At 39.5% G+C, this 27,634-nt stretch overlaps 1 protein-coding gene across 4 annotated transcripts in view; it reads left to right on the forward strand.

Moving 5' to 3' along the window:
• CREB5 (cAMP responsive element binding protein 5) overlaps positions 1-27,634 on the forward strand; it is a 238,013-nt gene that overhangs the window by 52,960 nt on the left and 157,419 nt on the right. For all 4 annotated transcript variants that reach the window (XR_004748275.1, XM_035317994.1, XM_035317996.1 and 1 more), the window contains one exon: positions 10,469-10,641. Coding sequence is in view for 3 of the 4 variants with exons in the window: in XM_035317994.1 (XP_035173885.1) it covers positions 10,469-10,641 (173 nt within the window). In the remaining variant the exon portion in view is untranslated. The remainder of the gene's footprint in view (positions 1-10,468; positions 10,642-27,634) is intronic.

Consider the following 27,634-nt stretch of genomic DNA (forward strand, 5'->3'; position numbering starts at 1 on the left):
TGTTGGTGTCTTGTTCTGCTCTTCTCAGTTGTTTTTCCTGCCTGTTTGTGGCTGCAGAAGGCAACTGCTGAATCCATGGCAGAGATGGACAAGGACAGTGTATTTTTTCTTAACCAGGCTGCAAAAAGTCAGAAACCTCTTTGAGGAGGAAGCAGACAACATAACAATTTCTTGTAATACCTATTGCACTGTCTGTGGCCTTCGCTGTACTTACTGGAAGTGAACTTTTCTTAACCAGAAGAATGTTTAACTTTTTAACCTTCTACATAGGCAGTCTGATTGCCTACAGAGAATATTAATTTGGTCTGACTGTTCCTAACTGATGAACCTAGTTCTCTAAATTCTTTCAGTCCAAAATCTAGACTACACTAGCTCTCATCTCCTGAAACATCACCCTAAAGTTGATTGAAACAATTGTGGATGCTGCAAACTGCGTGCTTGCCTTTGTGATTGCTTCCTAGGAGGTTTGAGGAATTTGAATTTGGAGAAATTTGGGGAAACTTGATCCCAGCTTGGTGCTTTCATGCTCCTTGTATGATTTGCACTGATCAAAACTATTTGCTTTCTACCAGTTCACTTGCTAACCTAATCCACTGGTTAGACCTATGATCCCTTTCTTGGGGCAGATGGCCCGTCTATGTTTTTTTTGTTTTGTTTTGTTTTGTTTTTTTGACATTGGCCTTGACTCCTGGGCCTTTCCCAGTATTTTGTTTTAGTCTCTGTGCAGTACTAGCTAGCCAGGCCCAACATAGCTGCTGAGGGGGTTAGGATTAAAAGAATATTTTGGAGGTGTATTTTATTACCAGGGCAGCAGCATTTCCACTTGACTTCTTAGCAGAAAAGTTAAGCCTGCTGGTTTTCTGCTTGAAACTGCCTGAATGAAAAATCACTGGTTGTTTTGTTGCTACCATCCTTGCTCTCCTTTACCAACTGCTCTGTCTAAAAAAATGTTCTGGTTATTAAATGCAGTCAAGCAGCCACTGCTGTAACTCATGCATGATGCCAATAACTTACGCCAGTGAAATCAATGATGAGAATTTCAAAGAAGCTTTAAATAAAATATAACAAATTTAAATGCCAAACTGCTGTCTATGTGAATTTGCTATTAACAGATTATAAATGGTTTGAATAATGTTGAAAAGCCTAGTGCCTTCAGTTAGTGGTATCAAAGGCTTGTTTAAAGCAGTTCCTGGTGGACTGCCCCCCCCCCATTCCAGCTTTCTGTTTCATGATGGATAAAAACAAAACTCCTTACAATGAAGAAAGGAAAGCCAGGTTTTCAGCTACCCTCTGACTGGCCTCCAGGTCTGGCAGCTGCTTTTGGATTTCTAATTGCCTGTCCTGCAAAAGTTGACACACACCTACTTTGAGAAGGTTCTTTGAGTACCCACTTTGTATGTGCATTCTCTGATTTACAGAAATGAAATGATAATGCTGGGAAAAAAAAAAAAAAATCAAAGCAGAGCATATAATACTGTTTTTTTTTTTTTTTTTTTTTTTTTTTCCTAACAACAACAAAACGTTTACCTTCTTTTCTGAGTCCATAGTACATTTACCATTAGATATGATAAAACAGTGCAAAATAGCGGATATGACACTGGGCTGGGAGGAAAGAGCCCTTCCATTGAGTCCTGATTTTTGGCTGCACAAATCACTTTCTCTCTTTCCTCATTCCTCTTTCCTTGCTTTGTGTCTGGACTCTAAGGCTTGTGTGCGAGTGTAGTCCATCAATGTGTCTATACAGATTTCAGCACAATAAGGCCTTGATTTCAACTGAGGCCTCTAGGAATTACACCTAGTAAGTGTACTAGCAGACCTATTTCTTCCTTTTAAAGTTTTTTAGTCGCCCTTCCCCATTTGAAATTCATGGCAAGCTCTCTTGTTTACAGCAATCTAATGAGAGCATAATTGGGTCCCCAAGATAACATTACAGATATAAGCCAGTTTTTCCTTAGACAAAGTCCTATGGAGAATGTATTTTCTTATAAACATGCTCTTTATAAAAGGGCTTGCTGTTTTGTGTTTATTGGTGTTCCATCTGCTCTAGAGAATACATTTGAGAAAAACTAGCTCCAGCATGGCATATAATGTTTCATTAGCAGGCATAACCTTGTTTATTTGCTTTTTAAAATTGTATTTAGAAAAGGAAATCAGTTTGCACCATTGACATGCTGCCAGGTTCCTGTTTATAAATGTCACAATAGGCAACTTGGAAGAAACGAAATAGTCAGTTTATGGATTTTGCATAAAGTATGACAGAAACCGTGTAGAGCCAAACAGCCAGTTGTGCTTTGCCTATTTTGCAGCCTCCCAATTAGCGGGAGGGGGTGTAGTGTTAGCAGTTCAAAACACCCTGAGTGACCCGAACTGGGCTATGGACACTTAGTGTTACTGATGCTTATTTGAACAGAAGAAGCTCTTTGTGCTGTGTTGCTTAAATGGCTATCTTGGGCAAGTAATTGTGTATGAAACAAGCAACCCTGAGGAAAATGCGAGATATCTGTAGGAAACTTCAAGACATAAGCATGCAATCTGATGTCATCTTTTCCCACAGAGAAGCTATTTCCTTTCAAACTCTGGTGAGACCAGTCTTCCAAAATTTCCTTCTCCTTCAAAATACATTCATTGCATTTTCTTTATATCACTTTTTTCCTTTCCTCTAGTAAATGGTTTATCATGGGTAGTTCTGGTACACACCATATATTACTTACTGTGTGTGTAAAGAAGGCCTCGTGTCAGAAGTGTAGGCTTGACAGACATGATGAAGAGGGCACGAGGAGGGTAGTGGGGGAAGAAGGGAGGGAATTCTGGAAGACAAGGGTCATCTTTCAGTATTCATTTCTACTGGTAATTAGAGGGCACCACTGAATGTCTGTAATTAGATCATGTCACAAAAATTAAGATAAAAGACCAAAAATTCTAAATCTCCTGCATTTTGTTCATAATACCAGAGGAGTCAGAGCATTTGCTTAAACCACCAGCCAAAGTGGAGGACAGGCACGGAGGCTTAAAATGCCCCTGGAAGAAATTCATATGCATATCCCTCAGAAGGTGCAAGGAAGAGACCACAAGAGGTAACTGTGTACTTCAGTGACCTTACTTCAGTCAACCGTGCCTTTGCCCATGGGGCAAAGTTAAAGTGGAAAGGCACATCAGAGATTTTTTGTGCTGCGGTCACTCTGTGCGTGGCTCTCACATGTAAGGCAGTGGCCTTAAGAGGATTTGTAGTGCTTAAATGGGCCCTTCGGGCTTCAAGGTATAGTGGTGACTGCTGCAGCCTTAAGATGGCTTATATTTGGCTTAGCACTTTGTAGCCTGTCCTGTGTCTTGTGCCATGACTTTTAGCAGCACTATGTGGTTTGCTGGGGATTAACAGGCTGAGATTTCATCTGAATCACTCAGGGTATCTTGGAAAGGCTTGCTGATCACACAATAACACTAAAAGAAATCAGGATAAAAAGAATAAAAATATAACTTATGAAGGTTTTTGTTTTGTTTTGTTTTGGTACTTCTTTAGTAGCAGCCATCATGTCTACATTAAGAATAATTCATCTTAACTTAAAAGAAAAAAAAAAAGTTTCCCTGCATTTTCCAGCATAGATATTTAAGGTGGAATTTTACAAGGCTCCTGCCAGTGCCTGTACACAAGCCCGACCTATTAATTAACATTAATTATCCACTAAAGCTACAAATTACTGAATATATACATATTTTTTTAAAAGGACATAGTCTGCTTAACTCCATAGATAGTTTTATAATTGTTATCTTTATCATCAAGATATTCTAGTCATGGTGCTCTAAAGCAGTATGCGGGCAGTGGTTAAATTCTGGTCTGTGAACTGCTGGTGGTCGAAAAGCTGTGCTAAGTCATCTGCAGCTGGTCTGTGGAACCATCTTGCCTTAATTACACAATTTATGATAAGAGTGCAGGCTGCTCTGTGAGAAATTCAGAGGGTTGACAGAGGTCTGTGATCCAAAAAATTGGAAACCAGTGGCCGAGACTGATAAGTACAGATTCAAAGCTTTATGATTTCAGTGAGAGCAATGTTTCCCTTCTTTCCCCATCTGCCTATCATTACCTGTCATTTTTGAGTAAAGAGTTTAACTTTTCTTTAAATTTTTACCCCTAAGGAGATCAGCGTGATAACATTTGACTGAGCAGTGGTGCCTGGGGTTCAAGAAGTCAGAGCTGCTCTCACCAATGCTGGCCTTTGAGTCTCCAGCATCGTGGGGGTAGCTGGCTGCATGCAGTGTAGGGGCAGCAGCTGAAAGGGAAAGGGACTTGAAGGCAGGGAAGACTCCTTTAGCATCCTGGGATATATCATGCCTGCCTTTTTATTTACTTATATATTTTTTTTCTGTGCCATTTTTATCAGGTAGCTGTTAAATGAACATTTGCCCACCTTTAAAATGTTTTGAGAAATAGATCCTTTGGCATCACTTTATATTTTTGTGTGTCAGCCTTGTTCAGTGACTCCATACCTCTCACTAAGTAAGGGAGTTAAATGGATTGTAAGTCTGCAATAAGATCTTCCTAATGCTTTGTCCCTGTGCTTAATGTTACTACACAGCATTTTCCAACAGTTCTTTGGTCCTTTTTCCTGCCTTAGTGTTTTTTCTCATTCCAGCTATACAGATGTTACAGTTTTAAAAGAAGAAAAAGGTATTTCATTTCACTCTCCAGCAAGTTTACTCTCCCATCTCTTGCATAATGACCTCCCCCCCTTATTTTTTGTTAAATTTAAATCTTTGTAATACACTTTCTTTTTATAATCCTTCAACTGTTTTAGTAATCTGACTGATTTTTTAATCTGTTTTCTTCCCTAGTTCCTCTGCTATGTTTGCTGGCATTGTGTGGGCAATGAGCTTAGTTTTGTGCTTATTGCAGTTTAGTAGTAGATGAAATAGTTGTGATGGACTGGTGTGAGGGTGTTTTCCTTGCATGTTGATTTGAATAATGTGAAAATTAATTGGTTAGTGCCATTTTGGGGGAGATTTGGTAACTTTTGTTTTGAAATGATTTCTCTCTTTTGTCAGGACAGAATTCATGGGGGCTCAGTAATTTTGATAGAGATTGTTTATGATTAAAATGATTTTGAGGCATGCTATTAATTGCCATATTTATCCTACAATTTTCTTTATGGTAATGTCCTCCAAGTTTTTAAGCCAACAGGTTCTTCAATTGTGTGAGCAGCATGTTCAGCGGAGGAGTATATCACCACTGGCTTCCTCCCATGTTTGTATTGTGGAGTTATGATCTCCATAGTCAGGCAGGATGCTACTGTACACTTTTTAAAAATGCACATGTAGTTGTTACTGTATCAATTTTAAAATATTGCTACACATATGATTTCTATCTTTAAGTATTTTTCTCAAAGTTTTTTTTTTTTTTTTTTCTCTTGAATTATTTGAAAAATATTTAAAGTCATCATTTGGGAAAATAGAGTGTTTTTTTCAGAAAACAAAAAAAAAGTGCAAAAAGGTGCTTTTGTTTTTGTTTAGATAAACTGGATTTTTTCTCTCATTTTTTTCATGGCAAATACCATCTGACTTTAGAATTTATATAATAGTTTGCAAAATGGTTTTTATGTGCAATTGGTTTTAGGTCACAGCCCTATTGATCTAAAAGCTCTCAGAACAATCCCGAATGAGTCATCAGTTTATATAGAACTGGTATTTGCAATTTTCATTAAACCTCAGTTAAAAAATAATAGTAGGAGAACATAAGCTGGCTTCAGTTCAGAAACTATCTCTGACAGTTTGAAAACAAACACGGTACAAAACTGAGAGAAGTTACAGTGGATAGTAAGGGGTAGATCCATTTTCTTCATCCTTTGCTTTCAGTAGATGGGGACGTGTGATGCAGGTGGTGCCGTGTGGCATGGATGGGTGTTTCTCTGGAAGAGCCAGGGTTCAGCAGAAATGGTGACTGCCTAGAGTCATGGGGTGTATTTTGCCTGTGTCTACAGAGCCATCATTGCTCTGCTCTGCTTGCCAACAGGGTGTGTGTTCTTGTGGAGTGATGTGTAATTCTCTCCACAAGCACATGGAAGCATGTCTTCAAGAAGATTTTAGCCTTATAAAAAAAAAAAAGTGTGTTGCCTATCCACAGTTAAATGGTTGCATGTGGGTGAAAATGCTTAAATGTTCTCTTGGAAGTCTCTTGACTGAAGCTAAAAGGAGAAATATTCTGAAACTGGGAAGAGGTTAAGCTGATGATGATCTATGCCCTTTCCTCTTGCAGTTGGAAAGGTTGAGAATGAATACCTTGAAGCAGTTTGTGGCCATGTCTTTTTTTTTTTTTTTTTTTTAACATTATTTTAATCTGAACACTAAAGACTGTTGGAGAATACAATATGGGCACATGAGCAAAGGGAACATTTCTGTAGTGCCTGTAGTGTATTTAGTGTCATAATCCTAGTTTCTGCTTCAGTGGGAGTGTCTGGGAACTTTGGTGAGGTATGAAACTTAGTCCTAGGGGAAATAAATTCCCATGTATGGATCTTGAGGGTGGTGGATACCTCTCGTCTCTACATCTCCTGTTTTGTGAATATTTGGATCCAGTTGCAATAGCGTGAGTGAAAATAAGCCCATATGACCTCTTCAAGGATAGTTGTGAAGGTCTCTGAGAAAATTCTGTATCTCATATTCTCTCAGAGTATGGACAGGTCTCAGGTCTCAGGCAGAGGAAGAGCTCTGTATCATGGCTCCTGTTCACTCCTCCTCCCACCTGGTGTGCTGGGAGCTCTCCACCTTGCAGGAATTCATCTTAACCATTGTCTCATTGGAGGATAATGAAAAGGGGAGATAATGTGAAATGTTTTTTGTGGATCCCTGGTTGAGGAGCATGCAGAACTCCTTAAAAGTAGAGCTGGAAGTAGTCTAGTCAAAGAACAATTCAACTGTGATGGGAGATAGGGGTGTCTCTGTTTCAGTCAATGTTGACAAATTTTACCTTTTTTAATAAAAGCCCAAAGTCATGTCTCTGAGGAGCTCTTTAGTATCATGTCCTGTTCCTCTAAGAGCACATTAAATGCAGAAAGGCCATTTCAGGAGTTCTGAAGACCATCTGCATCATACATGCAACGAGCCTAGTCTTGCTGTGCTGGTGACATAGTGTCATTCTGTATGTCATGATGCATATGGCTGGATCAGATAGGCTTAGTGTCACAGCTGTTGTACATTCTCTTTCTGCCATCTTTCAAAGCACAGGTCTTGCCATTTAGGTATAAACTTGCTTGAACTTCTCTGCAAATTCACAAGCATCACACCAATGTAAATTATTCTGAGATTGCAAAATCCCTTTCTTGTGAATGTGGGAATCATACCGAGTTTAACATTTTGTTGGGAAATCTGAGGCTTTCTCTTGGCAACTAGATACTAACTGTAAATATTAAGTATAGTTGCCTAACAATGGCACTGGCATTACTGAGAAGAATGGACATCAGGATGCATTGAGAGGTTTTCATTTTGTTTTTGCTTTCCATGCATCCGAAGTTCAGCCTACTTTCTGAAGAGATAAAGTGTATTGGAAAGGGTTAAAATTTTGAGAAAGCATTAGAAGTTTGTACATGGATGCTAGCAATTACCACGTCTTATGTGCCATCAAAATTTTTCATACCCACATAACTCAAACCCTTTACACCTTAGAGAGGTCTGGAATTAGAGGAGAAAAAGAGAAAGAGAAGGAGAAGAAAATGGAAACACTGAATTTAGGAGCACAAGAATCTGATGTTAAATCTTTAAATTCTGCCTTCTGCCTTCCACCAAAATCCAGCCAAAATTTGGAAAAATGCTGGGATACTGCTTGAGTAAAGTTCATCTCAGATTTGCATCCTGTCCCTTTCCAGATGTCACTGACTTATGGCACCTTTCATGTTTCCTGCAAAGATCCTCCTGTGTGGCAGATCACTGCTTTGTGGATCTTGGAAATCTGTGATCTGGAGTCTGTTATCTAGAGGAAGGGTTTCTGAATCCTAAACAGTTTGATAACAATACTTTGTCTTCATGCAGACAGCCCTCTTTGGAAGGAAGGTGTGTGCAGGCAGAAGGTGTGTGCTGCCAATGGCAGGGGACAGCTCTGCAGCACTGTAGGTTAAACTCATTGTGGGCAACTGATGCTTTTCTTCTTTTTTGTTCCCCTTTGCACCCAGAGGTACAAGACCTGTAAACTTCCTTTGCAATTTAATATTTTTTTCTAGTAAGCATACTACTGAAAGCAAATAGGCAATACAGCAATATTTGGAATGATTCAGAAACTGTGGAGGCACTGTAAGGAAGTTAAGAGGGTCAACTTTGAAACAAGTAAATATCACATATAAATAGGATATTAATTAACATGCATTTAATATAAGGCATAAGTTCTAGGAATTAATAATGCTAAAATATTTACTGGGAGTTGGATACATATTAGACCTTTTTTTGCAAAATTGTGTAACGATCAAAAAAGTCAGTCCAATTTTCAATCATGAACTAGATTTGGCAGTGGTTATTTATTTTTTTTCAACAGAACTCATTTTTCATCAGTAAACATTAATCCATTGGAGAAGGGACTTTTATAGGAATGTGCTAGGTCACGAAGAACTTATTTTGGAAAAGATGCAATTTATCTAAGGTTATTCTCTCCTACCACCTGATGGTAACGATATACTACTGGGCTATGAAAAATTGTGGTTAAAGTCCTTGATCTGGATTCCTCTTGCAGTCCATGCTTCTAAGTGAATACTGGCTATTCTCCTGCTGGACCTGATGAATATTATGTGAATTATTTACTAGAACAATAACTCAGCTGGGTGAGCAGTCTGACCATGTGGCTGTAGGCAGTCCCTCTGCCTTTTTATTTAAAATCTGTCTACCTATCTTTTCTATTTAAAAGAAAGAAGGAAGGAAGGAAGGAAGGAAGGAAGAGAGAGAGAGAGAGAGAGAAAGAAAGAGAAAGAGAGAAAGAAAGAGAGAAAGAGAGAAAGAGAGAAAGAAAGAGAAAGAGAGAGAGAGAGAAAGGGAAAGGAAGGAAGGAAGGAAGGAAGGAAGGAAGGAAGGAAGGAAGGAAGGAAGGAAGGAAGGAAGAGAAATGGAGAGAGGGAGATGGCAGCTATGGGCTTCCATATTGTCCCTTTATTTATTGTCTCCTTTTCCATGGAGAAAGTCATCCAAAGAATTTATTCTTATTTTGGTTCAGAATCCAATCTTTTGTTTAGATCTGGGATTCTATATGTTGTCCTCCACATTTGAGCAGAGCTTTGAGTTTTCTTTGGCACCAGCTTTTCTATCATTATCCTATGTTATTATCCTATGTTTTGTGTGTTTCCTAAGCAAATGGGGTCCTAAACTGGAATTTTGAATGAAATTTAATTGTAGTTTTCAATTTTGAGTATCACAGCGCTCAATGTTTTCCCTGACTCTTGGTGGCAAAGTGTGGGTGCAAAGGTGTTTTTCTTTACTTTTCCTTAGACTAGCATTAGGTTGGAATGGAAAGTTTATTTTCCTTTTGCTGCTAACAATCCACAGATTAATGCCTGATAGGAAAAATGCTACAGGTTACTATATTTTTCATATGTATACATTATGGGTTATCTCTGGCTTGAGATTTTTGTTTGTTTTTAAATGCAGGCCAAGTCAAACTCTGTGGTTTAGCAACAGTGTGTACTGTGTATATAGGGATAATAGAAGTTTTATTCCAGAGTTCCTTCCTAAGTAGCATCCTGGGCTCCCGTGGCTTGTTCACTTTATGGATATGAATTATCTGTGATATTTGTTTCCATAAGAAATTTGAAGGGCTCCAAGTTACCTGCAGCTGAGGTTATATATGTGAAAATACAGTGCAATTATTCTAGGCCTCTGGGATATTATTGCTGTACAAGATATATGGAGGCTAATAGAAATGGCTGTTTCATGACGTGCTACGTACTGTTTGTTACTTTAGGCCTATAAAGCTTGATTTGCTTGTCAGTCTAAGCAGACCTAGTACACAGTAAACAAGCTGTGGAGTAAATCAAAGTGCCATGAACTCACCACAAAAGTCATTTTCAAACAAAATATATATCACGTTCAGTCAGAAGAATGTGTGTTAAATGTCCCCATTATAAATCACAAGTCACAGTCACGGAAGAGTGATTCTTCAACTTGCAGGTATTTTTCTATTTATATTGCCCAGTAAAAGTAAATAGTTATTTTATTTTATTTCTTTATAGTGGTTGGTTACAAGAAGATACATTGATTTGGGATTTGCCAGGAGTCAGTAACTTTTCATATTGTTGGTGCTTTCATATTTCTAATTGTAGTCCTATAGATCTCAAAAAGGAGATCTGGGATATATATATATATATCCTATATATATTATATATAGGATATATATATATAAAATATATATAGGATATATAATATATATATAGGATATATATATAATATATACATATATATATATATATATAATTTCCTCCACCATTGCTCTTTTTCCTTCCTTTCACAGAATATCTCCATGCATAACACAGTTGGAGGAGCAATGGCAGGACCTGGATCTCACCAGCTGACCAATACACGGATGCCAAACCACGACACCAGCGTTGTGATTCAACAAGCCATGCCATCTCCGCAGTCCAGTTCTGTCATTACACAAGCACCTTCCACAAATCGACAGATTGGGTAAGTCCACTTAATTCTTTTCCTTTCTCAATTTTTCTGGCTCCAGAAGCTGCATGCAGGACCAGATGTTGTTCTCGTGGTTTCTAAGGAGCTTGTACTCGATCCTGTTAGCATGCAGCAAGAAACTCAGTAACGTGCATTGCTGTCTGTGGGGAAATGGCCAGAATAGTCCATCTACTCCAGACCTGTCACTTTGGTTTAACAGGGACAGAGTGCTGTACTTACAGGAAAGGCCTGCTTTCTCCTTCCAATTTTTTGTTTTTATCTGCTTACATTCAAAGTTCCAGTTGTTTCTATAAACATTCTGGGAAGGCAGACGTAGGATTTCTGAAGCTGATCTTTCCACTTCCTTCTGGGTGCTCAGGAGGATTAGGCTATTTCCTAGGTACTCTGTACATCTGAGGAAGGCTACAAGACAAAATAAAAAGGTTGTTAAGATAAATGGAGTTTGGCAAAAAGACCTATGTGAACCGTTGCTCAGTTTGTGATGGATCTGTATTTATTCCAACAGATTGACAGTACGGATGCTTATTGTATTAGCTTGAATGTCAATTGTGTGCTCATGTTTGGAGAACCACGTGTACAAAGCCATACATGTTTTGTATACTCAGTTACTTCCAGCAGACTTGAGGTCTTCATAAATCATGATAACTTGCTTTTAATTATACAGAAACGACACGGACAGTTTGAGGGTACAGTTTTTCATCACACAACTCTGAGAATTTGCACTTTTTTATGTATGAAAACATATGGATAAAAAGATAAATCAGTGGACTGAAAATGAAGCAGCAGTCTAGATTCATTATCTGTCATTTGTAACTTGGTCACATCCATTATATGATAAGTGCAAAATCAGTCTCTGGCCCCGGTCATTGTCTAAATAATTGATGAGCAACTTGCAGTCTCTTCAGAGTAAGACTGAAAAGTGAAACCCTGGCATTGAAATCTCAAAATACACTTGTTTTTGAGTTGCTTATTTTTCCTGATTCCCTGTGACAGGGGCAGAATATAGACCACAGGCTCTCCACATCCCAGCACCCTGCTGGCAGGGATGATTTGCGGCACTGACTGCTCCAGAAATGTTATCTGGCAACACATTCAGCAAGGTTTTCATCTGCAGCCTGTTTTGTGCTCCTAGCAAAGCTCCTTTACTTCCCTTTTTCCCGATGTTTTGTGCTTTGATTATTAATATAGAAATCTGACAGCATGGGTAAGGTAAACATGTCTGATAGGTGTGTCTTTGCATGTTGACAGAATAGTGTTCATGGAGATTTCACATGCAATGCTGTTCACTTGTGAATCCAATAAAATTGTTGTCTTCTGTATGTCCCATTCTGTCTGAAGTTGGGCTGAGAGGGAGCAAGGAACAAAGAGTTTTTGTTTGTTTCTTTGTTTGTTTGTTTTTAGTTTTAGAAAGAAAACCAGCTTATTCCATCATTTGGATTAAGGATGATAAAACTCCTGTTAGTATTGTGACTTAATAGGTATAGGGGTAATTATGATCCTAATTAAAAACAGCAACAACAACAACAACAAATAACCAACTTTTAATACTCAGTGGTGAGGTGTTTTATATGGGACTGTACTTGGCTTCCAAACAATTGTTTCTATATAATGAGAAAAAACTGCATGTGGTTTTGCAAGACCCTGCCAGTCAGGTTTTAGGTTTGCGTTGGTTCGGGGCCATGGTGATTAGAATCTCCAGAGCTGGAGGGACTGAGGATAAAAAGGCCTATTTCCTAGTCAGTGGTGAGTGCCTCATTTGGGAAACTTTGTCATGACATATCTTAATTCTCCCATGTGACTGGTTCCCACAAATGTTTCCTATGTCTGAGTCTAAAGCTGCTCTATTGGGAGGCAATTGTCAGCATTTTAGTCTCTGTGTGAGCTGGTGTGTGAATGAGACTTATGGTGTGACCTCCAGCATACTCTCTTCCCCATTCTTCCCTCTTCCTAGGAGGTTTTGTTTTTTCTTCATGGTGTGTCCTAGGAGATAATTGCTGCATTTTGGACTTCTTCTACTTGCCAAAGTGTTGAGCATCCTTGTTGTTTGTCGTCTTTTCCCTCAATCTTTTCCCTGTGATGCCTGTTTTATTTAATCAAGGAACATATCTTGTCATTTCCATTTATCTTCATCTTATTCTTCTAAACGTGCTAAGAATTGTATCCAAGAATCATTCAGGAGGAATATGGGCTCGATAGTGGTATTGATATTAGGCAATTGAAAATAAATTCAGATGGATTCAGAAAATGTTTACAAGTTCTGCAAAGTTTGGTGGTTTTGGTTTGGCCTTACAAATTTGAGATATTTCAGCTTTTTAACAAGCCCAAATTCCGAGGTGCTCAAATAAGTGGTTTTGGGTTGGGCTCCCCCTCTTTTTTGAAAACATCTGATGTTGCCCCAAAGGGTAGATGAGTCTTTACCATGGAGAGTTGTGCCAGGGCATATGCCTTTTTAATGAGCAATAAAAACAGCAGAGAGCAACTGGAGCACCGAGTTCTGTAAGAGCAGGATCAAGCCCTAAAGGTTATATAGAACCATCTTGTAGCAATATTCTGATTTTTATCACAACCACAAATATTTTAGAGTCAGACTATGGCCAAGCCACCTGCAAATGTTTGTGATGGCCTTACTCCAATGAAAACAGAGAGCAGCAATGAAAGTCTTCATTGAGACCCTGCTTGTATGCTGTGCTCCAGTAATGGAGAATGGGACCACCTGTGCCCCCACACAGTCTGCTTCATGGGAAGCAGTGGGTGAGTTCAGAGCAGCTGATGTTCCTAAGGGATGTCATTTTCCCTTCCTTTCTCTCCACGCCTCTCTCTCTCTTTTTTTTTTTTTTTTCCCTGTCCCTTACCCTGGCTCTGGGGAATTGCATATTAAATGAGATATTGACACAAGGCATGGGAAAACATGACAGAATGAGCACTATTGGGCAAGCCTTACTGGCACACCGTATATACACACATTGTTTCAGGTATTAAGCCTCAGCTACTACCGAACAGGCATCCAGCCAGATTAATCAGAGAAAGGGAAGACTATTAAGGATGTAACTTAAAAAAATAAGGCAAGATGCAGTCCCATTTTCCTCTCACCATGCACCTGGTTGAGAGCAAACAGCAACAGTATCATTACAGAAAGCTGGCAGGTTGGTATAAAGGTCCTAGATAGTATTTATGTGGCGAGGCAGTCTCTTAACCTCCTTGCCATCCTGCCTCCCTCCCCCCTTAAGATTTTAGCATGTGGGAGGAATGCTGTAACTAGTAACTACTTGTGCTGATGACAAATCAGTTGAGGAACACTTAGCAGTGAAGGGTGTCTCTGGCTGATTAATAGCACATCATTTGGAGATAAGATACACAGAGGAAAAGCAGTAAGACATATGGGGGGAAAGGGAGAAAAAATGATATAAGACATACATTTGTCAAAGGTATAGAAAGACAGATAAGCTGAATCAGCTCAAGATATGGGACTCTGAATTAGTGTGTACAATAGCTGTGTTTGTCTCTCTTCTTAAATAATTCAATTTCTTTTCAGTGGCAGAGCATTCAGCAATGGGTGTGAAAATTATGGTGAGAAAAATTAGTGACAACACAGCACACTGGTTGCTTTATCTGAGTATGCCTTTTGCTAAGTAAGATGGCTTTTTTAGACCAGCGAAGACTTTCTAGGTGGTAGCAGCCTAACAGCTCAGCTTTCCTGGAGAAAGTAAACTGCTGCTGTTTTTCAAGCTAGTAGCAGACAAAACAACTAGTAATCATTCCAGCTCAAAACTCACTGGTACAGCTCTGTAGCTGAATGGGAACACAGGAGGATTCACAGTTGTCACAGGTCCAGCAAGTTGTTAACACAGTACTAAACGCAGAGGGAGATGTGAGTCCAGTTTCAGTGAACTCAGACTCCAAAGTGGACATAGAGCATTAACCATGTGATGTGGATTATCTGTTTTCAAAGTGTTGTAGAGCATTTTAATCAAGATAAGATGGTCTTTTGGCACAGCATCAGAAGGAAAAAATTGCAACCACATTTGGTGAAATACAAGCAGGTAGGAGAAGGCAACAGGAGGAACCTGGGAGATGTCTCTGGTTCCTTTATGTACTGAAGAATCATGGAAGGGCAGCCTTGCAGTCCCCACATGCAGTGCTGATTTTAACACCTATGCATTTCCTTCTTGTTCCTCTCTCTTCCCACTCATGCTGCCATATATCTTTCTTCATTTTCAGTTCATAATCCTAGGAAACTTGGGATAAAAGCCTCCATTCCAGCTCACGTATTTGAACTGAGGCACAACAGTATGTTGTGAGATGAGCAGAAATACAGTGAGAGATGAGGTATTGAATGTTCTCTCGGTTACTTGAGCAGGTCCAATCTGTAGCTTTGGTTGTGCATGATTTAAGAACATCCAGCTTCCAGATAACTGAAAGGAGAGGAAAAGTTAGAGTTGGGGAGGGAGAACATCTGACAGTGTCATTCTGTCCGAGCATATATATATTTTTTCTGTCTTTGTACTCAGTGTTGAAGCTATGTTCCCTATTTAATGCTCCTGCTTCTTTTTATTCTGTTTGTTTATGCTAAGACACATTTTTTCTAGTTCCTTCTCCTACACTGACCTCAGTCAACCTTAATGTGGGATCCCATCACACCACATGTGCACAATAGCCACAAAATTGTGAAGCTCAGGTGAATTGCTTCAGAAGTTATTACAAGTAAGCCATTCAGAAAAACAAGTTGTCTCATAGCTCAAGGCTAGTCAACAGTGATGTGGGAGAAAACATAGTCTAAGGGATGGATCCTTTCTAGCCATTTCTTCCCTTTTAGCCAGATACTGCCCAGGTCCACATGTTTACCTGCATACTGAACTGTGCTGGTCTGTGTGTGATGTTTGGAAGCTCTGTCTGGTCATCAGCTTATCCTACGGTTGTTTGCATCAACATGTTCAGGATCTGCTGACTCAGTCTCTCCTGACGTTGCTGACTCAGGTAAAAAAAAAAAAAAAAAAGAAGGAACAGCACCAGTCTGTGTTTGAGACATAGCACAAAGGGGTGATTGTTAATGACATCTCTCTTGTATCCCAAACCACATACTCCCATACCCTCCCAAAAATTGTTTCTTGCTGTAAGGTCCAGCAAAGGTTGGAAGTACTGACATATTTCAAGATGACTTTCAAGGGACTGACAGGAGGATCATTAGCTATGTAACAAATAGCCTGCCAACCAGGAATGGAGACAGTTTAGTATGTTTGTTATCTGGCTTTTGAAGTCAACAGTTATCCCAAAAGTCACATGCTTGTTATACATTTGGTTTAAATTTATTAATGAATGAAGCATTGCATGCCTCGTACTTTCTATTTAACAAAAGTCCTAAGCTTATTAGAAATGTTGCTTGTTCACAGCAACAACTACAACAACTGTGCCAGGAATATTGTGTGACTCCCTGGCTACTGACTCAGTATTGTCATCTGTTGCTGTGAAGAGAAGCTAGCCAACTCCCACTCCTGATGGCTGTTTCAGACAGGTAGTGATGGTACACTCCAGAATACTTTCATATAATCATTTTATAAGAAATAGATCATGAAAGTTTGTCCCACCCAATAACTAAAGGAGAACACGGTCAAAAGAGCCTACTGCACTAATAACTGTGTCTGAACAGAAATGCCCAGCATTCATAGGCATAGTTTGGCTCTCACCTCAGAGTGAATCATAAATAGGACTTAAATATGATATACAGAGCTTGCAGAATACAGCACCGATTGCTTAATTTTAGTGGTTAGTATCTGTTATGTACCTCCACTGTGTATATATATATTATAGACAGTGTATAAATCTTCTTTAAAGGTGTCATCAAAATTTATAGTCTGAGCTTCTGATTTATATGACTCTTTGAACTGAAACAGATGTAAAATGATTTTCGGATGGAAGAGGATCTCAGAGTTACAGTGGGTTTGGTTCAAGCTTTGCTAGAACAGAAATGATCATTAGAGTTCTGCACAGCTGAATCATAGCTCTGCTCTTTATCACAGGTTTGCACTTAACGTGCCCTGATGCGTGGTTCCATTATGTGTTTTATCCAAGTGTCAGCCAGTTTGACAGGTAACTAAGCTGCAATAAAACATTAACTCAAACAATATAGACCTTGTTTGGTGTAAGGTTTTCTCTTCTTTTTATTTAAGAGAATAATTTGCAGGTTCCAGAGGAAGAGCTGACTTCAGAGATGCTGCCTCACGCCATGTCATTTCAGAGAAAGGGCTTAAATGTTTGGCATGGTGGCACAATGGCTGTAATGAGTGATTAAAAACTGAATAGCTTAATGTGTGAATAACTGCGATAGAAATGTCACTGCTCACTAACAGGTTATAGTTGTATCTGTTTCAGTAAGGGAATTGGCATCAGTCTGGTGAACAGAAACCACCTCTTTTTTTTGCATGGTTTGTCTTGTCAGTGTATTTTTGAATGCTTTCAAAGGGTGTAAAAACAGTCAGTAGAGCATTAGTAATTCTTTTTTTTCTTTGTTTTTTAAGCTGGTACTTGGCTGAAAAGCAATGACAATACCTCTGAGAAAATTACTTGCAGGAAAACCCAGAAATTATAGACTATGTACAAAGTATATGGATCCTATTTTACCACTTGTAAATTTAGACCTCCCTATTAATTGATGAGTTGAGTTTAGAAATAAATGGCATGGTATGGTCCCATGTAAGGCATATATACCGTTTTGGCTGTACTTGTGGACAAGCCAAATATGCACTTGAAAAAAGCAAACAAACAAATGTAAATCAAAAACAAAGATCTAAGATGATGGTATTACCAAAATGACTTATTTTAAACAACTGAAATGACACTTGATTTAGAGGAAAAAATTGTTTAAATCAATCTGTCATTTTGGAGAACTTCTAGAAAAATTCCACATGATAAATCATATATATATATATATATATATCAATGTTTAGTAAACTGCTCAGATCAGCAAAGAACTGGTGATTAGGCAGAACCAGCAGGTAGACTGACAAGTGCTCACTTTGAGTGCAGGAAGAGTGCTCCTTGGAAGAAGGAACATTTACTGCTATGAGCATCTGTATTCTGCCAACAGAGACCTTTATTCCGAGCTCATATAAATGAAGTGGAATTTTGCCAGTAAAAGAAGGGAGTTGTGTTAGTCCAGTTGTAGGATCCAGGTCCTAATTGGTTTATGAAATGAAGGGGGCAATCTTTGAGCTATTACCAGCTTCCTCTGCTGCAAGTGAAGTGAATCACAGCTGTTCTGATAGGGTCTATAAAAACTTGGCAAGGTAATAAAATGTTTTCAGTGGACAATTCTCCAAATGAGTGAAATCTAAATCTCTAGCTTATTTGACAGTCTCAAGAGAATTGTATATACTTCCTGGGGAATTCTGATTTATATTTATAGTACTTTTATCTAGTTCATTAACCATAGCATCCAGGCTGACCAGTGCTGTTAAGTGTAAGGACTCAGAGTAATATTATTTTTATTTTTAACCCTACAAATTGGGACACAGTGTGTACAAATGAAACATGATATAAAGAAAAATTTGTGCTTTTGTTTGTTTGTTTTAACCTTTCCTTGCTTATCTCTTTCTACTTTGTGACCCCATCTTTTGCCCTTTTTTTTCCTTTTGAAATTAAAAAAGAATATAAAAGAAGAAAGGGCACAGTTAGCATGAAATGGTCCCAGACATTTTTTTTTCCTAGTGTTTCTAGACCTGTGATTTCTTTTGTGAAAATGGTAACTTTTGGGCTTTTTAAACTCTCTTCAAACAACTTGCAGTTTTCTGGAGTTGATCATGTATCAGATACATCAATCCTTACTTCTTAGTAAGGCTACTGTTCTGAACCATTTGTTCAGCTCATGGGGGTTATGAGAGTGATTATGTACATCTAATAGTCAAAGGCACTATCCCCTAAAGTTGCCTGGCACAGGTTGAAGTTCAAGCTGATGCTTTTCGTATTATTATATATGTTGAGGGATTCAAAATTTTCCATGAAGACTATTCAGAGGTTGTTTAGAATTCTGTATTACTTCTCAGATTTGCCAGCATTAAAAAAAAAGGGGGGGGGGGGAATGGATCCCTTTAATATATATATATATATATATAACACACATATAAAATATATTTATATGTTATTCCCAGAAATGTCTGTAATTTCCCAGGCAAAGATAAAATGACCCCAGCTTTGAAAGTAGGGTGACGAAAGAATAACACAAATAGAGAACATAATTTGAAGTTCCTTACAGAATAAAGAATCGGGTTTCCAGGTTGGTCTTATATTTCCTGTCTGGGATTGGAGCTCATGCTTTTGTGAGCATCTGCTTTCGTATCTGTAATTGGGAATTTATACAGCATATACTTTGAAGCTTCTCACTGTATATCAGTCCTCATATGCCAGGTGTTGCTTTCACATTTTAAGATTGCTGGTGTCTAGAGAGCAACCATGCCACTACATTTCAGCTCAAGGGTGCTGTCTGGTGGGGCCTCTGTTCTTAATGGAATGCAACTGGGAAGAAAGTGAGTATCTGACTTCCCTTTCTGACAGGTGGTTTCTCAAAATGGGTGTTTCCTGGCCTGGAACATGCTGTACGACTGTTCAATGTATTACATTGGAAGAAACTTAAGACACACACATATCTGAATGGTGCTGTCCTGGAGCATCTGGACAGAGCTGCATGCAGAAAGATTCTCTGACATACTCATGGGTAAAGCTTGTGCTCTCACCAAGTGTTTCTGCACTATTGCTGGCAACTGCCACTGGAGAGATAAACTGCTGACTTAATATGCCTAAAGGAATCTCTCCTTGGATGTGCTGGATTTCATTAATTCATTATCACTGCAAGGTGCTGATGTAACTTCTTGGGGCAGCACATATAAATGAGCATTTGGAAAGTGACGAAAGACAGCAATAGTCTTCAGGTATTCAGTCAAACAAGAAACTGTTAAACTCAACAGGCTGTAATGGCTGGCTGGCTTGGGTTGAAATAGTGATACAACATTTGAAGAAATGAACTGGGACTGTTAAAAAAATAGAATAATTTTGGTCCAATTTCCTATTATTTCTCTCGCAGAATACTCTCAATCTGTGCTTGTTTCAAGTGGTTCCATTTGCCTGAGGTTACATGGCACAAGTATTAAACTAAGTCTGTGCTGAAGATGCATGATCAGTACAAGTAAAATTGGAGACGGTTTATACGTATACCAAATTGAAGGGTCTTGTGCAAAACTTTAACTCCTTACAATTCATTTCCTTTTTAGTCTGTTTTAATTTCTTCTTTTCTGTAGTCCATCCCAGGCTCACAGAGGAAGGTGACCTAGAATGTCTTTGAATTGTTTGTGACCTGTGGGGAAATAAAATAGGAAGCAGAACAATATTTCTACCGTGACGTAGCAAAGAAAACTGGAAAAAAGCAGTCAGTGAGTTCGCTTTGTGCCATAGTAAATGGCTGTGGAGAAAGATATGGATTCTGGGCTCCATGACAGGGAAGAAAATCCATACTTGCTTCCAACTTTTCCCCTGGCTTCTATATAGTTCTGGTGTTCCAATATGAAATTTGTGACTCAAAGGATTTATTCAAAATCTATATAAAACATAATAAGCAAAGTTTATTCCAGAAGCCATCAAGTGAAACTATATTTCTCTGTGGGGAGATCTGGGGTCCCTTCCAGTCTGGTCTTTTTCTGTACACAGCCTAGTAGCATGGATCTTTCTGTTGCATGTTAATGCAACATGAAGGGTTGTGGGGCCCTAACTCCTATAAAGCAAATTCTAGAAACAATACTGGACCCAAGCAGAATCCATAAATGCAGGGAGAAAGAAAAACCTATATATAAAAGAAAACAGGGGCTGAGAACAAAAGAAAAAAAAAAGAAAAAAAGAAAGAAAAAAGAAAAAGCAATTTAAACCTCAAGGGTAAAAAGCCATTTTTTTGTTTTGGAGGAAATGTCCTTGGAAATGTTCAATTTTCCTTATGACCAAGTTGGGAAGCTGCTAAGATGTGCCCTTGAAGACAATGTAAATGACTTCAAGCCAAAAAACTGTTCCATGTTGACAATAAAAACCTACCACTGAGGTATGCATTTCCTTCTTGCTCCTTCTGCTTGCCCATTTATATGAACAGGAAAATAGAGACACCCCTACCATGTTTACAGGCCCTGCCTTGTTATTTGTATGATGGACAGAGAGCTGAAAGCTGTATTGCCAACACTGCTTATTGGAAAAACCTGGAACTAATTAAGGGACTTCATTTGGTAGTGCTCGTTGTTCACTGGTGGAAATTACTTGAGAGAACAGTTCTACCAGTGAAGAACAGTGCGCAGTAATAGAACTAGAGAAAAATGACAAAAGCAACAACAGCTTTGGGGCATTAGGATGAAAAATAGTAACTCGAAAGATTTATGACATTGGTTTTGAATTTTATTTTTATTATTTTGTCCTCCAGTGGGTATAAGAGAATGTAATTTGTCTGAACTAGATGATGACTTGCAATGTTTTTACTTGTTAATGGTTTACTTTCTTGAATGAAACTTATGAATTGCAGTGGAAGTTTCAGATGAGTAATTTTCAGTATTGGGTTATATCACTTTATTACTGGGTCTGCTGAGTGTTCCTTTCTGTAATGTTTTCTTCAAGCAACTATGAGCACTGCATATCCTCTTCATCCTACTTTTTTCAAAATCCATGCTGTGCATTCCAAAAATAAGAAAAATAAGAAAACAAGCTATGCAGGCAAAGGGACTTCACTATTGTGTTGCTCCTTTTCTCCCTACAGTTCTTCTGAGCTGTCTGATTAATTCTGAATTCTAGCAGAGCTGCTCCCACCAGCTGGTGTAGGTCTTTGTTTTCAAGTTGGGTCACAGGACACGAGGTGAGAATACAAACTCCTACTGTACAGTGCCTTCCTTATTGTTGCTGAGATGTGATGTGGTTTGCTGGATGGGAAGAGGCAGTAATGTTGTTCCACTCCAAAAAGGCATATGGCACAATGTGGTGCAACAGAGAGGAGAGTTGATGACTAAATGATGAGTCATTGTCATTAAGGTAACACAGTGTATTAACACAAAATAAAAATAAAATCTGAAAACAGATGAAGGTCAGTGTCTGAAGATTTCTGGCTTTGTTGTAATTTCTGTTTGCAGTTGCTTCTGTGGCATGTAGTGTGTCCTGGCTGCATTCTTTGGTTTGATGTTTGATGTGACGGTGTAAAGTGAATGTACGTACACTTATATAGTGTTTTTTTTTTTTTAGGATACATGAACATCTAAGGTTGCTCCTAGATGCTCTCTTCCCCTCCAGTTCTCTAGTTTTGCAGAGTTTCAAGGGGACGTGATCTTTCACTACAAGTTGTGATATTCACTCCCAGTTCAGTGGTGGCTCCAGGGTTCAGATTTGCAGCCTCAAAATGAACTAGACTAAAGGGCTGTTACTGTCAAGAATAAAGCCATGTACTGTAACTGAGAGTAATCAGTTTGGATCACATTCGCAGATTCTTTGTATTAGCTTTATCAGGTCGGGCCATCAGAGAGCACATAGACAGGTAAGACCGAAAGACCTCTGAACCCAATTAAAGTTGTACCACAAAGAAATCAAATTCATGTGGTTTACATTTCAGAAAGTTACATTTGGTGGGCTGTACTTACTTTTATTCTGTAACCTAATGCAGACCATGTGAACATTTGAAACGCTTTTAACAGTTAAACCAGCTCAAATAACACAGAACCAGAGCAGCAATAAAGAATGAATTAAGACTGATTGCAACTACAGCCAATTTTTTTCCTCTTAAAGAAATATAAATGAGTGATATATTTAAAAACTACCTTATATACAGTAATTTTGTCCTCAGCTTTTAGCACTACAATAGCCATTCTCTTATCGTTTAAAATAAATGTTTTGTTTAAAAAGCAATTCTAAACCCACTGACTTTTATTTGCAATGTTTCAGGGTGAGTTTGGACGTACTGTGGAACCCCTGATATTCCCACTGATGCGCATAGTTTGGGGATTGGTCATACAGCTCTGAGATAATCCTTAGGAGCTGACATTTAAAATACTTGGCACAACAAGAGCACGAGTATGTGAGGATAAGAAAATAGGTGCTTTATTTGCAGTCCCTTTTCTTAAAACTAATAGATGTACGTGCAGCTTTTCATTCATGAACTCTCTTAGCTTGCTGACAGTAGATAGGCCTTATGTGTGGAGCAAACAGACATTGAGCTGGTGCAGATTGCTGTGTGTTCAGTTCCTCTCTTTTCTGAACAAAGAGTTCTGAAACCTTCAGAATATCTGGGTGGAGGTGGACAGTGCCAAATGTGCCTAAGCACTGCATCTAACTTCAGGAGAATGATGCAGTTTACATCCAGAGGGAGCAAAATGACTGGCTTAGTTAGCACCCAGATCATTCAGTGGATCAGATTTCTCATTGTTTGCTCCATAACAACAATTTTCCAGGACATTGGGAGGTCTTCCTGGCATTGAGGAAAGAGATCAAGCCAACAGCTCTTGTCTGTGTCATATTCTGTCCTGGAGGAAGAACTTCCTAGGGCCCCAACGCTTTCCCTGTATCTCCAAGAGGCTGAAACACAACCCCCATGCCATTCTGCTTTTTGGCACAGAGCCACCTGGCTATCAGCAACCGAGCCCAGCTTCCTGCAACTGCTGTCCTGAGTGGATACAGCTCGTTTCCTTCAGCAGCTGTCCTGATGTGTCTATACAGCAGCTTTCCTCACTGCTCCTTGTGCAGAGCTGGCCGCTGTTTTCTCTGCTGCCCCCCATTCCCATAAGCTTTCAGGGCTGTTGTGGCAGAGCATGTTCGGGCATGGGTCTCTCAATTTGGCCTCACTGAAACCTAATGCTGTGCATCACCGAGACTTTTCTGTGACTGGTGTTCTTTCCATGGGACACAGAAAGCAATCAGCATTCAAAAGCACTCCTCCCCTCCCTGGGGGTGAACAGCTTGAAGATCTGCTGTCATGGGTGCTTTCCAGAAGCAGGCAATTAGAGAGGAAAGATCTGTGTTGATTTTTATTATTAATTTATTATTATTTTTAATCTCAGCTGAAAGTGTTGCAAAGTATTTTTTTTTTCTTTAAAGAAATGTCCCCTATATCACCATTCTCAATCTGTGGCCATTGTGCTGCTCCTGAAAGGCAAGCTATTTCAGAGTGTTAGTACAGGGAGCTTGGGCTGCTGTTGCTGCTTCGCAGAAGTGATGGGACTGGAAGAAAATCTCCATCTGCGCAGAACAGATACACAGACACTGTTCTACTGTATGGGCACCAAAACTGTTAGAGTGGAGGGGGGCCTACTGCTGCTCTCTCTCTTTTGTTTAATACTGGGCTTGGCAGGTAGTTCAGGATGCTTGCGCTGATTCCATGGAAGCGGTATTTCAGTCCCAGAAAATATTCGTTTTTTAGTTGCTGTTATTGTTGTTGACTTGTTTATTTTTTATTTTTATTTTTTATTTTCTTAGAGCATTGTTGGGTCATGTTGTAAAGATTTTTCTCTTTCTGTAAGGATTTGAAATACATTGAAAATGGGAGATAAACCGTGCAGGTAACTAGTAGCTATTCTAATTTTATTCCCTTTATTGGTAACATGAAGAACAACAGGCTTACTTTGAAAGGAAAAAAAAAAAAAAAAAAAAAAAAGTGTGTTTTGTAAAGCAGTTTGTGACAGTTATTTTCTTTCCGAAAATAATGAAATTAATTAAAGGTTCTAAAGTCTGTTTTACGCTTGCATTGATACATAAACAAATTAGTCTTCGCAGTGTCCATATAAAGCAGATAGAATAGTGGAAGTGAGGCTGGATTCAGGCCCAGAGCATTGAAATGAGAAGGCCACACAACTAGCCATTCAAGTAGCCAACAGCGAAGTGGCACTGCAGCGTTGCAGCCTGTATTTATAAGCTCCGCATCCGTTGTCCTATGGCTCTTTCTGAGCACGATCGCTTCTCATACACTCATGCTGGTTTACTATTTCTGTACAGCACAGAAATAGACAATGGACCACATTCAATCCCATTGTTTTTTGTGCGGGCTGACTTTGGCTGATTTTGTTGAAATATATTGGCAATTTTACTTATCCAAATATAATAATAAATAGTGAGAACTTAAATGATTGATAGCAGTGCTCATTGAAACACTTACAGTGTTAGGAATTAGTGTGTTTTCTCCCTCCTTATAGTGATCCAAAATTCAAGACTGTGACAAAGAATGAGCACGAGGGAGGATCTGGCTCGTGCCTTCCTTTTCAGCAGATGCATCCTTGGGGATAATTTAAATATCATATTTCAGCCTTGTTTTGCACACAGAGTGCATTGGAAAGTAACTGCTGTTTTTGTATCGAAGGCAGGGGGTACGGTGGGAGAATAGTTTTGCTAATCCTTCATTTCAGTCTAGCTGAAGCTTCCTATGTTCATGGGCCCAGAAAGTACTGTTGCCTGGTTCCCACACTGAATGGCTTGGCTCTCTGGGAAATCTTTGAACTGCATCTCTTTCAGCACCTCTCTGACAGAGCCCTCTGGCAAGTTATCCTGACCGAGACCTAATGCATTAGGAACATAGCAATGGGATGTGCAGGTTCCTATGGAAGAAGGAGGCTTCCTTCTCGCCTGGATGCCTGAGCTCAGTGTCTGACTTTATGTGGAGGGAGTGGTGATAGGGTGGAGGGTGAGAACCGATAAATGCGTTGACTGTGAAACATTTGGAAACACTTGAGCATGAGCACTTTTCCATTCTTGCCCATCTGCTGTGTTCTCTGAGCGCAGAGAAGTGATGGGTGAAAGGCTGAGAGCAGCTCCTGAAGTTTCCACTTAGCAAAGATGAAGAGACAGCTCCAGGGAAAGCCCAAAGAAAACATTTTTCAGCTTTTTCCCCTTCCTTTTCTCTCCCCTTTTTTGAGCTTATTTATCACTCTATCTTATGAAAAGAAGTTTGGTCTCCTTGTTCTTTCCTTCTCCCGGCATAAATCTCTTTACTCCAAGGTGAGCGTGTCAGTCTCCTGTACTTCCAGTGCATGGGACCTGCAGCTCCCTGGTACTTGAAGCTGTGCCTCCGCACCACCTTTCCTGAGGGACTTTCCTGCTGGGCACCAGTGAAGAGTCAGCCTTGCAGCCTTCCCTTCTCAGGAGCTGGTGCTAGGCAGGGGGTATGGACTGACTTCTTGCCCTAGTTTGAAAGGAGTGAAGTGCAGCTGTCAATGTCTGGCATTTATACCCAGTGAATTCATCTTACTGCAGAAGTTATAAGTTCACAGAGTCCAAACAAAGCTGTCAGGTAATGTGTTCACTTCAACTTTGCTATATTTTTTTCTTTCTTTCCTTTTATGTATTTTTTTTTTAATTGTCCTTTCACCCATCTTTACAAAGTAAAGTGTGCTTAACAAAGCAAGTGCTAGACAGCAATGTTGCATCACTCTGTAGTCTCCTAGTGTCGTAATGTGCAGCAGTCACGGACAGGCAGATACAGGTTTTTAGAGTCCCTCAGGGATGGAGGGAGGGCTGCGCAGAGAACCAGGTTTATACTCTGTGGTACAAAAACAAAGCCCCCAGAAACCTTAATGTAGAAAGGGGTTCAGCAATTTCTACCTGGATTGTATTTGGAGTAGGCAAAAGATAGAAGATTTCACTTCCATGTCTTACTGAAATCCAGGGTTTGTACCAGTGCAACATATTCCATCTGTCCCAAGCCTAACGTGCACAGTCAGCAGTAAGATTCACTCCAAGCATGGGTGGGGAACTTGAACCCCTTGACCTGCTGGCCCAGAGAGAAGAGTGCAACCAAGTCACTCTGACAATAAACAGAGAAACTATTAATAAGATTAAGTCTCTGGCACAAGCAATCCCAGCATCTGTTTTAGACAGAAAGAGGGTGCCTGGTGAAAAGAGCATAGTGGTGACAAAGGGTTAAACAAATGTGGACTGGGCAGGATCCTGCTACGTGATTCTTTTCCATTGTTTGCTGATGAGGTGCAGACGGTTGGATGTGCGGAGGGAGAAGTCTTTAAGCAGACCCAGAATCTGGGAATACACTGCTTTTAAATGGGGAAAGCTGATCTTTAGAGATACCTTCCTTTGCCACTTCGTTTTTGAATACTTCAAAGCATCCATATTTTATGTAATATCAATTTTAATGTCAGAAAAAGCTTGATCACAGGACTTCTAAAGTGAATCTGCAGTAAGAGGAGGAGTAGGGGACAGTGCAGGTTGCTTAGACTACTAAAGTGATCCCCAAGAAAGCAGGTGTGGGAGGGACTGGCAGCCACCGAGCTGGAGGCTGGCAAGGTGAATAGGTGCTAAAGAAGGTTCTCAAGGTAGTGTAAATACTGTGCAGACTGTGTGACCTGTCTGACTGAGGGCATCTTTGAAAGGGTGCCTGCTAGGAGGGGATTGGGACAATACCCGTTGGCACAGAGTGCTTGGTTTTGTTCCCAGAATAAGCAGCCTGCTATTCCACGTCTAATACTGGAAGCTGTGTAGGGCACAGAGTTAATCTTGTTCCTCAGAGGTGAAATCTGCTCTCTCCTTATATTGTTACGCTTTCCTAGAGGGACACCCAGTAAAATGGACTGGGTGACCAGCAAAGGCAGTCTGACAGCCAGCATGTCTGAAAGGTCAGATTAGATTGAACACTTAGTCTTTATCCATTAGCAGAAGCTAATAAATCAAGGAGACCCGCAATGGCCAAGGAATAGCTGTGTCTTTGTAATATAACCACATCTTAAACCAGATTGAAAGGGCTCCAGGAAATCTGAGGGCTCTAGATAATAGTCTAGATAATTTGAGAGCTGCTTCTCAATGACCTATCTGATAACCTTCCCCACATAAGGATGTTTACAGGCTGGGTGGCAGCTAAGATGTTTAGTTATGCTGAGATGACAACTTTATGAGGTAAGAAAAATAGCACAGCGTTTTATTGTCGTTGTCGGATGTGGGTGCAGCTTTGAAAGGTTGCTACAGCCCTTCTGTCAATAGGATTTTTTGGAAATAATGA

The sequence above is a fragment of the Oxyura jamaicensis genome, chromosome 2 (assembly GCF_011077185.1).
Source record: "Oxyura jamaicensis isolate SHBP4307 breed ruddy duck chromosome 2, BPBGC_Ojam_1.0, whole genome shotgun sequence".
Taxonomy (NCBI): Eukaryota; Metazoa; Chordata; class Aves; order Anseriformes; family Anatidae; genus Oxyura; species Oxyura jamaicensis.